At 41.3% G+C, this 12,281-nt stretch overlaps 2 protein-coding genes across 2 annotated transcripts in view; one reads left to right on the top strand and one right to left on the bottom strand.

The window, feature by feature from the left end:
* LOC138961133 (mucin-2-like) overlaps window positions 1-12,281 on the top strand; it is a 198,846-nt gene that overhangs the window by 49,610 nt on the left and 136,955 nt on the right. The window lies entirely within an intron of this gene.
* LOC138961894 (serine-rich adhesin for platelets-like) overlaps window positions 9,238-12,281 on the bottom strand; it is a 3,334-nt gene continuing 290 nt past the window's right edge. The window contains exons 1-3 of the mRNA XM_070333574.1: window positions 11,560-12,281; window positions 10,943-11,023; window positions 9,238-10,786 (exon numbers count right to left, since the gene is read on the bottom strand). The exon at window positions 11,560-12,281 is cut by the window's right edge and continues 290 nt beyond it. Coding sequence (XP_070189675.1) covers window positions 9,942-10,786; window positions 10,943-11,023; window positions 11,560-12,247 — 1,614 coding nt within the window. The 5' untranslated portion in view covers window positions 12,248-12,281 and the 3' untranslated portion in view covers window positions 9,238-9,941. The remainder of the gene's footprint in view (window positions 10,787-10,942; window positions 11,024-11,559) is intronic.

Raw genomic sequence — 12,281 nt, forward strand, 5'->3', positions numbered from 1 at the left:
AGCCCGAGGTCTGCAACTAGTGAGATAAACTTCGCGGCCCGCGTTAGAAGAGGTGGCCCCGGGTTTGGGTGATGAGGAAGAATTCGTTTGGCAGACGAGAAAATCCTACCTCACTCATTCAACCGCAATCTCTGTGGCTACTATACTTCGGGCAAAAAGTCAGTCGTGGTTGAGTTAAAACCTGACCGAGAAGGAAAAAAAAGATTCCATACCAATGATACCATCAGTATACATTTGATAACATTACATCCGAATTCTTTTTTTTTTTTTTCAGAGAATCAGGAGGGGCGCGCCCCCTTTTTTTGCAGATTTTCTCTATGGCAAAATAACAAGACTAAAAGTCACACATCAGCCCAACGAGGTCTGCAACTAGTGAGATAAACTTCGCGGCCGTTATAAGAGGTGGCGGTTTGGGTGGGTGGGGAAGAATTCCTCCAGCAGAGGAAATCTACCTCATCATCATACAACGCAATCTCTGTGGCTACTATACTTCGGGCAAAAAGTCAGTCGTGGTTGAGTTAAAACCTGACCGAGAAGGAAAAAAAAGATTCCATACCAATGATACCATCAGTATACATTTGATAACATTACATCCGAATTCTTTTTTTTTTTTCAGAGAATCAGGAGGGGCGCGCCCCCTTTTTTTGCAGATTTTCTCTATGGCAAAATAACAAGACTAAAAGTCACACACAGTTTAAACTGACACAGCGACCAATGAAAAACGGGAGGGTTGGCTGGCCATCTCTCTCTCTCCCTTCACTGATCAAACAAAACCGTCGATAGGGGCGTCTGTCGGATCAGTCGTAAGACTATATCCTGATAGTAGAAATCATCTTCAGACTCATTTTCATCAGCAATAAAGCTGAGGATATCGTCAAACTTGTCGTCGTTGTTAATAGTGTCGGGTGTAGCAAAATGATGATCAGAAGAAGAGGCGGTGGTGGTGGTGGTGGGATGGTTTCTTCTTTCCCTTCACAATCAATTTCGATTTGTTGTTCTGTGTGATTTGTTTGTTCTTGCTGGAAGACCTACAAACTTACCACACACGGAAGTGGGCGGGGTCGGCGTATTATACTACTAATAACTATTTCTACCACGATTCCTTTTTTTTCTCTCTCATTTGTCCCTCTCTCTCTCTCTCTCTCTCTCGGGGTTGGTGTTGTTTGCGGCGTTTTCGAAACAACACCAACAAAAAAAAATGGAGTGAAAACTGATCCAGAGAAAATCAGTGAATGTGAATGGCCCTACACCAACAAAAATTCAAAACGGAGTTCAAAGTGTCTCAGTGGTTTTGGGTCGGTAATGACAAGGAAGGAAACAAAAAAAAACTTCACACAATTTGAAACGGAATTAACAAAGAAAAAAAGAAGATTCATGATTGAGAGAAGAAAGAAAGAAAGAAAGAAAGAAAGAAGGGGGGAACCTTTCACCGTCCTTTCTGTGTCGAAGTTGTGTCTGGGCATTTTTAGTAATGTATACTGGGGAGTAACTTTTCGCCGCTCACAACAAATTACCCACATATTAGTCATCTCAAACAAAAAGTTTTAAGAAGAAGACGAAGAACAACGTAGTACTACTCTCACTCCCATAAATTATAATGTACAACTTTATTTCTAGACTCGAAACCAAACACCCATCCACACCCAAAAATGACAAGGAAGGAAACAAAAAAACTTCACACAATTTGAAACGGAATTAACAAAGAAAAAAAGAAAATTCATGATTGAGAAAAGAAAGAAAGAAAGAAAGAAAGAAGGGGGAAACCTTTCACCGTCCTTTCTGTGTCGAAGTTGTGTCTGGGCATTAATAATGTATACTGGGGAGTAACTTTTCGCCGCTCACAACAAATTACTCACATATCAGTCATCTCAATCAAAAAGTTTTAAGAAGAAGACGAAGAACAACGTACTACTCTCACTCCCATAAATTATAATGTACAACTTTATTTCTAGACTCGAAACCAAACACCCATCCACACCCAAAAATGACAGGGAAGGAAACAAAAAAACTTCACACAATTTGAAACGGAATTACCAAAGAAAAAAAGAAGATTCATGATTGAGAAAAGAAAGAAAGAAAGAAAGAAAGAAGGGGGAAACCTTTCACCGTCCTTTCTGTGTCGAAGTTGTGTCTGGGCATTAATAATGTATACTGGGGAGTAACTTTTCGCCGCTCACAACAAATTACCCACATATCAGTCATCTCAATCAAAAAGTTTTAAGAAGAAGACGAAGAACAACGTACTACTCTCACTCCCATAAATTATAATGTACAACTTTATTTCTAGACTCGAAACCAAACACCCATCCACACCCAAAAATGACAGGGAAGGAAACAAAAAAACTTCACACAATTTGAAACGGAATTACCAAAGAAAAAAAGAAGATTCATGATTGAGAAAAGAAAGAAAGAAAGAAAGAAAGAAGGGGGAAACCTTTCACCGTCCTTTCTGCGTTGATATTGTGTCAGGACATTTAAGTACGATGATCCACACAAAAAAGTGATGTGCAGGCTTATAGATATATGATTCTGACAAAAGAGAACTTCTGTTTATTTGGCCCTAAACTCGCTTCGAAAGAATTTCAACAACAAAAAGTCTTTGTGGTGGTAGTGGTGGTGTTAGTGACTTTTGAGTACGATGCTAAAGTGCTGTTATAGACTACATAATATATGATTCTGGCAATGAGAACTTCTGTTTATTTGGCCCCTAAACTCGCTTCGAAAGAATTTCAACAACAACGAGTCTTTGTGGTAGTGGTGGTGGTGTTTGTGTTAGTGACTTTTGAGCACTTTGCTAAAATAGTACTTATAAAATATAGGATTATGGCAAATGAGAACTACTTTTTTTATAGTTGGTCCCCAAAACTTGCTTCCAAAGAATTTTAACAACAAAAAGTCTTAGTGTTAGTGTTGTTAGTGACTTTTGAGTACGATGCTAAAAAGAAAGTAATATGCTTCAAAAAAGAGAACTTCTTTTTTTTAAGAGGAAAAAGATATCTCTCTACGCGGAGGAATATTAGCAATATTATTCAGCCAATCAAAATTAGTGTAGTGACCTTCTTTTTTTCTCGTCGTAGGAATAATGAACAGTGCTTTGGTTCCAACCAATCTAAAACGCCCGAGAGAAAACCGACCGACCAATCATAACCAAAAACACAAATCAACCAATCACAGGACTCATCGATCTTACCTCAACATCTATATAAAGCAGATAACCACGGGAGAGGGTGGGGTTGTCTGGTGGGCAGTTGGACTGACAACATCTCCCAACGACCGCAGTGGAAAAATAAGTCCCAATATAAGAAGACAACAACAAAAACAAAATGAAAAAGAACAAAAACAAAACAAAAATTAAACCACAACAAAAACTTAGGGACTTAATCAAGTAACGAAGCGAGTTCAACCCCTTAACAGATACAACGAACACAGCTACAAATTGTGAAATATAAAACGACACAACAAAAAATGTATGTACAGAACATATTTACAAGACAATTTTACAAAGAGCACACACGGAAACAGTTTGAGCCGGACAATCAAAAAACGAAGCTAGTTTCACCCCTTAACAGATACAAAGAGCAACGCTACAAATTGTGAGATATAAAACGACACAACAAAAATTTAATGTAGAGAGAACATTTACAAGACAATTTTACAAAGAGCACACACGGAAAAGGAAAGTTTAAATCCTTTACGATTTCGACAACAATCTGTGCAAGGCAGTTTGAGGAGACCTTCACGATTTTGACACAATTCACAGTTTAAAACAAAAAGAAAGAGAATGCAGCACACGGGGGAACAAGTTTTTAGCTAGGAACTGGAAATATTATTATTATTCTGTTTCCCTTGTGATACACGCACCAGTAGTGTGGATACCTTTTGAAAGTGTTACTATCACTAAAATGAAGAACGGGCAATCTCTCATTCTCTGATGAATGCATTGTCACTAAAATTGCACAATGAATGGTGGTACCAATTCCGAGCCAAAAGTTGTAAGATGTGATGTACAAAACTAAACAACAAAAGTTTAGTCGTAGGAGCTGGAAATATTATTATTCTGTTTCCCTTGTGGCACGCACCAGTAGTGTTGATACCTTTTGAAGGTGTTACTATCACTAAAATGAAGAACGGGCAATCTCTCATTCTCTGATGAATGCATTGCCACTAAAATTGCACAATGAATGGTGGTAACAATTCCGAGCCAAAAGTTGTAAGATGTGTTGTACAAAACTAAACAACAAAAGTTTAGTCGTAGGAGCTCTCTCTCTCTCTCTGTCTCTCTCTCTGTCTCTCTCTCTCTCTCTGTCTCTCTCTCTCTCTGTCTCTCTCTCTCTGTCTCTCTCTCTCTGTCTCTCTCTATTTCATTCTCTTTCTCTGAGCAATGTGCACTAAACAAGAGAAGTTGACCACTACTACGATTTAGACAATCTGTGATTCACACAAGGGAGACAAAGATCGGGGGACGATTCTTTCTTTTAAAAGAACTATCCAGTTTCTAATCGACTGAAATATAGAACGAAGGGGGAATATCATTTTTTTCTCTCTGTTGTACGGTAGGCGCGCAGCAGTAGCGTTGATAAAATCAGAATACACGGCAGCGCATACCTTGCCTCATTACTTTTAACAACACCAGCTGGCACCTGCGCTACCGCGGATCTAATCTCCTGAGTGGACCTGCGAACACGCTGTTATTACACCCGGTCAGCGAGCTGGATACCAAAGATCGAGCTTATACGAGCTTATACGGAATCCGAAGTAGGGATACACTCTTTGCCAAATAAGATCGTCAGGGTGTCGTAAAGCCGCGAACGGCGAAGCCCCAAACAGCAGCAGTATCACCAGGCGCTGACAGAGAAGCCAAGAATGATTACCCTCAACGGCCTGGCAACTCACGAAGCCGCTGTTAGTTGGGGAACATTTTATTTCTATTATCAAAGCCTGCCTGCGACGGGCTGGGCCGCAGTTTAGCAGACGATGCATGGCTGCTTGTTTATTTCTCCATGGCAACAAACTCCGTTGGAACGAGAACTCGGTTTAGAGTAATATTAAAGTTTAACATTGAATTAATTATACGCTCATATTTAAGAGGAGCGTGTTGGGAGACAAAATTAAACAGTCGAAAATATGTTACTTCCGTGATCAACTTGAACTTTAGTCCAGAAGTGAACCCAGGCTAGTCAGTGTCGGACGGCTAGAGATTACAAAAATAATTTGTTTCCACATCAGCTTGAAAGCTGCTAAAGTGGTCGTGTATTTAACATTGTTGGCCCATTAAAAGTTTAAAGTAAGAACTTTACTTTCAGAAAATCAGTACAGGGCGCGGCCGATGGAAAATACGTGCGTCATAACGTTTTAGAAATGTCCCAATTACAAAGGGAAGGTCAAGCCGTAGTTGAATGCCGCAAGCCGGCGCGGATGTAAACAAACTCTCACTGCGCCAAATTCAAAACGCGAGAAATGGAGAATGCTTCCCACAAAATTAAACTTACAGAGAAAGCATAATAATTTGGAGACCACTGACTAAGCCAAACGAAATATAAACAAACAAAAGTTCTCAGTACATCTCGTCTGTCGCTTGCAGTCTTGTGATGATCTTTTATAAATGAGCGCTTCGGTGGTGTGTCAAGTTTATCATCGTCTCAAAGTAAAATAACAAGAATAATGGAATCATCAACAAATCAAAAATGTACAGTTAAATTGTCGTTGAGAAACTGGTTGTTACATCTTGTGCTCAGTTTCTCTACAACAAGCAAAGACAGTGGCCGTGCATGTTGACACTTTTAAGATTACAACGAAAAGGCCTCAGCAAAGCGCTGTACAGTGCTTCTATGCTATTTCTGCCAGCTGGGCTGAGTGGCCCAGGTGCGGGCCAGTCATTAATCTCCCAGCAGTGGGTCAAATTCGACAGCTGCGGTTTTCCAAGCTGGCTGGACACTTAATAATAGAGGATTTGACGGCGGCCTTATATGCTGATACTAACTCTGCCATTTTTTGAGTCTGTGGGGGAAACACACTGCATTTGTTGTTTTTCATAGATAAAATAATATTCCCAGTTGCAACGCTCTTGATCTCATCGCATATCAGTCTAGTGAACACAGTTTACATAGACACCAAACACTCCTGGAGAAATGTGAGCGTGATTTGTTGTTGATGAGAGAAAAGAAAGAGAACATACGTTTTCGTTGGTGTGGAAAAGGAACTGGAAATATTATTATTATTCTGTTTTCCTTGTGGCACGCACCAGTAGTGTTGATACCTTTTGAAAGCGGTGTTACCATGACTTAAAAAAAAACTAAAAAAAAACGGGCAATCTCTCATTCTCTGAGTAATACATTATCACTAAAATTGCACAATGAATGGTAACAATTCCGAGCCAAAATTTGTGAGATCCAAAACTAAACAACAAAAGTTGAGTCGTAGGAGCTATGACGAGATAGTTTCAGAACACTCTTTTTTGAGTGGTTGCGTTTAATACGAATTTTTTGTTCTCTCTCTCTCCGCCCCAAGCATCTAATTGTTGCACTCAGCACCACCAGCAGCGTTGATAAACCAGAATGTGTGTCTGTGGTTGGAAATAAAAATAAAAAAGAGAGCAAGAGCGATTCTTAGAGCGAGAGAACATGTCCCCGTTTTAAGTTGTGGCTTGTTCGGAAAGGAAAATGAGAGAAAATAAAGAGCGGAGAGAATTTGTCGGGACGGGGCTGGTGGTATTGTTTCTGTGGTGAGAGCGATTCTCAGAGCGAGAGAACATGTCCCCGTTTTAAGTTGTGGCTTGGAAAGGAAAATGGGAGAAAATAAAGAGTGGAGAGAATTTGTTGGGACGGGGCTGGTGATATTGTTTCTGTGGTGAGAGCGATTTTCAGAGCGAGAGAACATGTCCCCGTTTTAAGTTGTGGCTTGTTCGGAAAGGAAAATGGGAGAAAATAAAGAGTGGAGAGAATTTGTTGGGACGGGGCTGGTGGTATTATTTCTGTGGTGAGAGCGATTTTCAGAGCGAGAGAACATGTCCCCGTTTTTAAGTTGTGGCTTGTTCGGAAAGGAAAATGGGAGAAAATAAAGAGTGGAGAGAATTTGTTGGGACGGGGCTGGTGGTATTATTTCTGTGGTGAGAGCGATTTTCAGAGCGAGAGAACATGTCCCCGTTTTTAAGTTGTGGCTTGTTCGGAAAGGAAAATGAGAGAAAATAAAGAGTGGCGAGAATTTGTTGGGACGGGGCTGGTGATATTGTTTCTGTGGTGAGAGCGATTTTCAGAGCGAGAGAACATGTCCCCGTTTTTAAGTTGTGGCTTGTTCGGAAAGGAAAATGAGAGAAAATAAAGAGTGGCGAGAATTTGTTGGGACGGGGCTGGTGATATTGTTTCTGTGGTGAGAGCGATTCTCAGAGCGAGAGAACTTGTCCCCGTTTTAAGTTGTGGCTTGTTCGGAAAGGAAAATGGGAGAAAATAAAGAGTGGAGAGAATTTGTTGGGACGGGGCTGGTGGTATTATTTCTGTGGTGAGAGCGATTTTCAGAGCGAGAGAACATGTCCCCGTTTTTAAGTTGTGGCTTGGAAAGGAAAGGAAAACGAGAGAAAATAAAGAGTGGCGAGAATTTGTTGGGACGGGGCTGGTGGTATCAACTGGCGCGGCGAATGTTTCTGCCAAGCAAGCCGGCAACGACGAGCTGAATAGCGTTGACTTTAATCTCTCTCTCTCTCTCTCTCTCTCTCTCTCTCTCTCTCTCTCTCTCTCTCTCTCTCTCTCTCTCTCTCTCTATTCATTATTTCTATGTACACGGTCGCGCATAGCTTGGTTATTTACTTTCAACAACACCAGCTGTGCTTACCACCTATTTAATCTCCTGAGGCGATCTGCGAGCGGGGAGCACGCTTTTATTTCGCGATACCCCAGCCGTCAGCGGACAACAAGCGGCTCCTAATTAATGAAGTCGCTGCGTAGTACGGCACGCTCTCTCTCTGACCTCTCATTCTCTTTCTGAGTAAAAAAATAAATAAATAAAATGTGTGTGAAGTAGTGTGTGGTTTTGGTGAGTTCCCGTTTTAAAAAGTGAACAAACGCAACAAATATGAAACGACGAATTTTTTAAAATGGGGTTTTAGTTCAAAGACAGAAACTCGAATAATTTGCACAAGCAACCTACTACAGAGAAAAAGAGGCTTGACGACGTATCCCTTCCCGGTCCTGGGATATCCTATTGCTTGGTTTAAACAGTTTTTATTCAGTTGCATAGATACAAAGCCGTAATTGAAAGTTGTAATTCGGGGAGAACAACGAGATAAACTTATAAATGTGCTCTTAGAAACAAACGAGTAATGTGGCGGACAATATTATAAATGCATGATATTTAAACAAATGAAAACAAGAACAACAACGTTAACTATAGCAACAGTGGTACGGAAATCTCACACACACAACGCACACACACACACACACACACACACACACACACACACACACACACACACACACACACACACACACACACACACACACATACACATAGAGACACACACATAGAGGCACACACATAGAGACACAGAGGACAATCAGAGAGAGAGAGAGAGAGAGACAGAGAGAGAGAGAGAGAGAGAGAGACAGAGAGAGAGACAGAGAGAGAGAGAGAGAGAGAGAGAGAGAGAGAGAGAGAGAGAGAGAGAGAGAGAGAGAGAGAGAGAGAGAGATCAATTCAATGCTCTAATAGCAAAATGACTAAACATATGGTATTAACAAAAACGTTTGCTGTCTAATATAAATTTCTGAATCTGATGAAACAGCGCTGCGTTTTCATCCAAGGACTTGTCACTAGTACCGTACACAGCACACAAAACAGTAATATTATTATTATCTGGTAGAGTATCAATAGTGGTTGCTCTAACATTCGTGTACAATGGACAGTCAAATAAAAAGTGTTCACAATTGCTTGTGTTTGTTGTTATTGTTTGTTAATAATTTATTTGTATTGTTTGTTGTTATAAACACAGTTAAAAATAACACCCCCAGTCCGATGAGGACTTAAATTTTGAAAAACTTGGTTTCTTCTAGACATAAAAAGTCACACTGTGAACCCCGTCATGTGTTAGCTCGAAAGAGCCTTTCCTCACTTAGCACTTCATTGAAGTCTACATGGAGGAAGACGTGTTGGGTTTTCAATATGGTGGGTATACTGCAATCTAAACACACAAAAAACAAATGAATTCCCCCCCCCCCCTTCAACACGCAGGGGGGGTCTTTATCGGACGTGGGGTTATCATCTGAGAGATGATAGTCCGCAAAGGACTCAAATTTTGAAAACGTATTTTTGATAGAAGATTTTCTTCTAGACATAAAAAGTCACGCTGTAAACCCCGTCATGTCTTAGTTCGAAAGGACCTTTCCCCGCTTCAAACATCATTGTAGTCTACATGGAGGAAGCCGTGTGGGGGTTTCCACATGGCCAAATTCGATCTCAGGCAGTGTAGGGATACTGAAAATATAACAGGAGCATAGAGCAAAGAGTTTTCTACTTGGGCTATAACATATATATATATATATGTCACAGTAGAAACTAGAATTCAGTAGGATCCGGAATCCTACTAGTAGAGACTGGAATCTCAGTTTCTACTAGTAGATACTGGAATTCCAGTCTCAACTGGACTTTTTCAAGTTCAAACTGGAATTCCAGTATCTACTAGTAGATACCGGAATTCCACTTACAACTGGATTTTTTCCAGTTGAAAGTGGAATTCCGATATCTACTAGTAGAAACTGGAATTCCAGTTTGAACTAACAGCCAGTTCATGTTGGAATTCAGTTCAAATTGGAATTTCGCGATGGAGATGAATGTAGTTTCTTTTTTGTTTAAAATGAACAGTTGACTACTTTATTGAAAGCAAATCCATTGTTTAAAAAGACCCAACACCACAAACTGCATAGTCAAATCAATGAAAATCACATCAGACAACTTCAGGACATGTTCTTGCATTTCTTGCTGTGCGGGTGGCATTTGGTGCCACATGCAAGTTTGGCATCTTTGCACGGACACCTCTTTGTCATGCACGCGCCTGTGCACGTACAGACGGACCTGGCGACAGCTCCACGGTTTTGCCAACCAGTTGATGACCTGGAGGCTTGAATGAGGGACACTTCCTTAAGAGTCTGTGGGTTTACCACATTGAGATGTGGGAGGACCACACTGCTCATGTCCACAAGCTCCACCCCCCGAAACCAGTTTTTAACAATTCCAGTCGGGCAATACACCCGATAGACAGAATCACCGCCCCTCATCTTTGATTCCAGAATCTTGCAGGTCAAGAGCCGCACGTCAGTGTTGGTCCTGTCGGCACTGTGGATTTTCACTCCGACAGTGTGCCCGTTTTGGAATGATTGGGTCACGTCTTTTACCTTCTTTTGGTACCTCGTGTCTTGACGTCTGGCAGCCTTCAAATAGTTATTTCTGGCAACAAGTCGCTTCTCCTTGTGAGCCGTGTTCCCTTCTTCATTTTGCACTGTTGCAGTGCGTTTCCACAACACAAACTGTCCTACTTCTAATGGTTCATTCATAGGGTTGGCAATTGTAGGCACATGTGTAGGAACGAACACTTCGTCAACAGAAAACACAGCATGAGTGGTTTTAGTCACTTTCACACCATGCACAACGTCAAGATTTGTGTGCTCTGTGCCAGAACAAACGATGACGTTGTCGCTCAAAAGAAGATACTCCTTTCCTCGCTTGTGGCTGGTACAGGTAGTAGATGATGTACTTGGTGAATCCACGTTTTCTACAATGCCGAGAGAAGAACCACCAGCACCTGTGAAACAAACAAATTAAAATCGTCTACGCTGGTGTGAAAACCAAGAAAGGTGGTGTAAGGGTTAACCTGTTAACATCTTCAAACTAGTCTTTATAAATTGATAGAAAATATGGCACATTGAAAGTGTGTTGAGGGAAGTGTGAAGAAACTTACCAGTGGCATGCTGCTCAGGAGTGCTGAGAGAAGGTCCGAGAGGATCCTGAAAGTTGACTGCTTCTGAAGAACGGTCAGCACCTGTGAAACAAATAAAATGCAGTTGTATTTGCAACAGACATTTGCAGTCATTCTTCTTCTTCTCTGTTGGGAAATGTGACATGATAATGTGGCATGTATGTGTACACATTAATCACTGTGTACTAGTGTTTCGACGTTGAAGTGATACAGGAAGAAATTCTGAATAATTCATTGCAAAAACATACACTTGACCCATTTTGACAGGAAAGTTTTTTTTGAAAGTTGACTGCTTCTGAAGAACGGTCAGCACCTGTGAAACAAATGAACTGTAGTTGTATTTGCATCAAATCTGCCATTAATCCCCAGAGTCATTAACCCTTGCCAGTGCACCTCCCGTCTCCTGCATTGTGTATCATTATCAAAATTGTGTTCATCATTAGTTTGTTATGGCTGCAAAAGGGTTAATGTAATGGAATGTTACTCCTATTAATACGACTAATACAGTAATGGGCGTCAACTAGTCCAATGGTTGCATGGCCAATATCTCTAAAACACAAGATTTTTAAAACCAATTCAGATAGAAGCATACCACATACCAGCAGTTGAAGGTCCGGGAGTTGGCAAAGAATTGTTGACTGACTGCAGAACTGTATCAAAGACCACTTCACTCCACACAGTGATTCTCTCGTCGTCCTCGCAGCTGATGTCACTCTGGCTCCCTGACTGCACAACTGCACTTCTCTGACTCACGGCTGTGTCTTCTTGACTCAGAACTACACGCCCCACATTGTCCAGCCACACTGACTGCACGACTGCACCATCATGATTCAATGACTCAACGACTGCACCTTCCTGACTCAATGACTCGACGACTGCACCTTCCTGACTCAATGACTCAACGACTGCATCTTCCTCACTCACTGACTGCACGACTGCACCTTCCTGACTCAATGACTCGACGACTGCACCTTCCTGACTCAATGACTCGACGACTGCACCTTCCTGACTCAATGACTCAATGACTGCATCTTCCTCACTCACTGACTGCACGACTGCACCTTCCTGCCTCATTGTGGGAAGCATAACAAGCAGATCATTTGGCAAATCTTCTTCACGCACAATACCCTGAGCTGCAAATTCCTCCCAAACAGCTTGGTCCGAACGTGGTTTCTGACCAAATACAAGTTCATACGGTGTTGTCCCAGTTGCACTTGAAACTGATGTGTTGATTGAGTGAACCACAGACTTTAATCCCCTGCTCCATTGTGGGCCATTGGTATCCATCCATTTGCCTAGTTTCAATTGTAGGTCTCCGTTC

Source organism: Littorina saxatilis, linkage group LG3, assembly GCF_037325665.1.
Source record: "Littorina saxatilis isolate snail1 linkage group LG3, US_GU_Lsax_2.0, whole genome shotgun sequence".
Taxonomy (NCBI): Eukaryota; Metazoa; Mollusca; class Gastropoda; order Littorinimorpha; family Littorinidae; genus Littorina; species Littorina saxatilis.